Source organism: Impatiens glandulifera, chromosome 6, assembly GCF_907164915.1.
Source record: "Impatiens glandulifera chromosome 6, dImpGla2.1, whole genome shotgun sequence".
Classification (NCBI taxonomy): domain Eukaryota; kingdom Viridiplantae; phylum Streptophyta; class Magnoliopsida; order Ericales; family Balsaminaceae; genus Impatiens; species Impatiens glandulifera.
In genome coordinates, this window is record NC_061867.1 from 48,609,942 (window position 1) to 48,611,470 (window position 1,529).

At 26.9% G+C, this 1,529-nt stretch overlaps 1 protein-coding gene across 1 annotated transcript; it reads left to right on the forward strand.

Annotated features, from left to right (window-relative positions):
* The first annotated feature begins 590 nt into the window (after positions 1–590).
* Positions 591–1,136, forward strand: LOC124943738 (agamous-like MADS-box protein AGL62). The gene has a single exon (XM_047484212.1). The coding sequence runs from the start codon at positions 591–593 to the stop codon at positions 1,134–1,136; it is 546 nt and encodes a 181-aa protein (XP_047340168.1).
* The last annotated feature ends 393 nt before the right edge of the window (positions 1,137–1,529 follow it).

A 1,529-nucleotide genomic window follows, 5' to 3' on the forward strand; every position in this document is an offset into this window, starting at 1 on the left:
AAAAATGGTCCGACACAATAAATAGTTCTAATGCGTTGAAACAAATGTTATTGACAAAAGAACAATTATATGGAGTACAAGAACATTAACTATATCAAGAAAATTGACTTATTTTTTGAACTATTACTTCAAGATAGAGAATTCTTGAAACAAATATACATATTAACAAAATATAACAACTTAAACAATCGGAAAAAAGGTAAAAGGGTAATGCATGGTCATTGAAAGAGTTTCAAGAAATATCAATAGTGAATAAAATATGTCAAACGGTTTCTATTAGAGTGAGGTTATACAAAATATTAAAACAACTAGCTAGATTATAAGAATCCAAATAGTCAACTATAATTTAATGTGATCTTATCCCGATTTATATAAAATTAATTTAAATTTATCTATAAATAATTAACTCATTAAATTCTTTATGAAAAGATGAAAAATATATTATTTTAATAAATATATTAAATGACACCTTTATTATTGGATATCTAAATTTCAATAGTGTACCCTTTATATGCTTCAAAAATATGTGAAACCTAAGTATATCAACAAAGAGAGTTATATAGATCTATTAACTATAGAGAAAAATTGTTATGGCCAGAAAATCAGGTGGAGGTCGCAAGAAAATTCCGATAAAGTTTATTAAAGATAGGGCTAAGCGTTCTGTAGCGTTCTCTAAAAGAAAGTCCGGTGTTATGAAAAAGGTGAGTGAACTTTCTACTATGTGTGGAATTGATATGGCACTAATTTTGTTCAATGAAAGTGGAAAAGTCTACTCTTATGGCAATCCTACTTTAAATGTCATATTGGATCTCTTTTTGGGCTTAGATCCCCAAAGAGTGCTCAATCCAGCATCACGTAAAATCATTGAGGCGCAAAAGATTTATCGTATTCAAGAGATGGAAGCTAAAATAATGAATGGTGAAGAAATGCTCAAACTTGAGGAACAACGTGGGAAAACGTTATCACTAGAAATGACTAACCATGCTGTTGATAAATGGTGGGAGCAACCAATCGAGAAAATGACCTTAGACCAAATAGAATTGAGGAAGAAAAGTATGGAAAACCTAAAGATGATATTCGAAGAATATAAAAGGTTAAAGATGGACACGCACAATTGGAATTCATTGAATCAATAAGTTATTTGTTTTTAATTTGTGTCAAACTTTATTAGAATGTGTTATATGCATTTTTAATAAAAATATGTTGTTTTAGAAATCCATCTGTGACTTTTGGTGGCAATATATTTTATAAAAGTATTATAATGTTTTATTTATATTCTTAATATATCAAGTGATCATTATTGAAATTTCTCATTCATTTTTAATATTATATTATTTTGTACAATCACTAATTTTATAAGGCACAACTCAATTTTTAAGTGAACGTAAATAAATGAAATTATTGTTATAAAAAATATATAGCCCAATCCCTCCTTCCTTAATTCTATAATAAAAAGATATTGTGCAAAAATTATCGCTTGACATGAATAAAATAATTAGGATTAATATAATAAAATTGACTTATAAAAT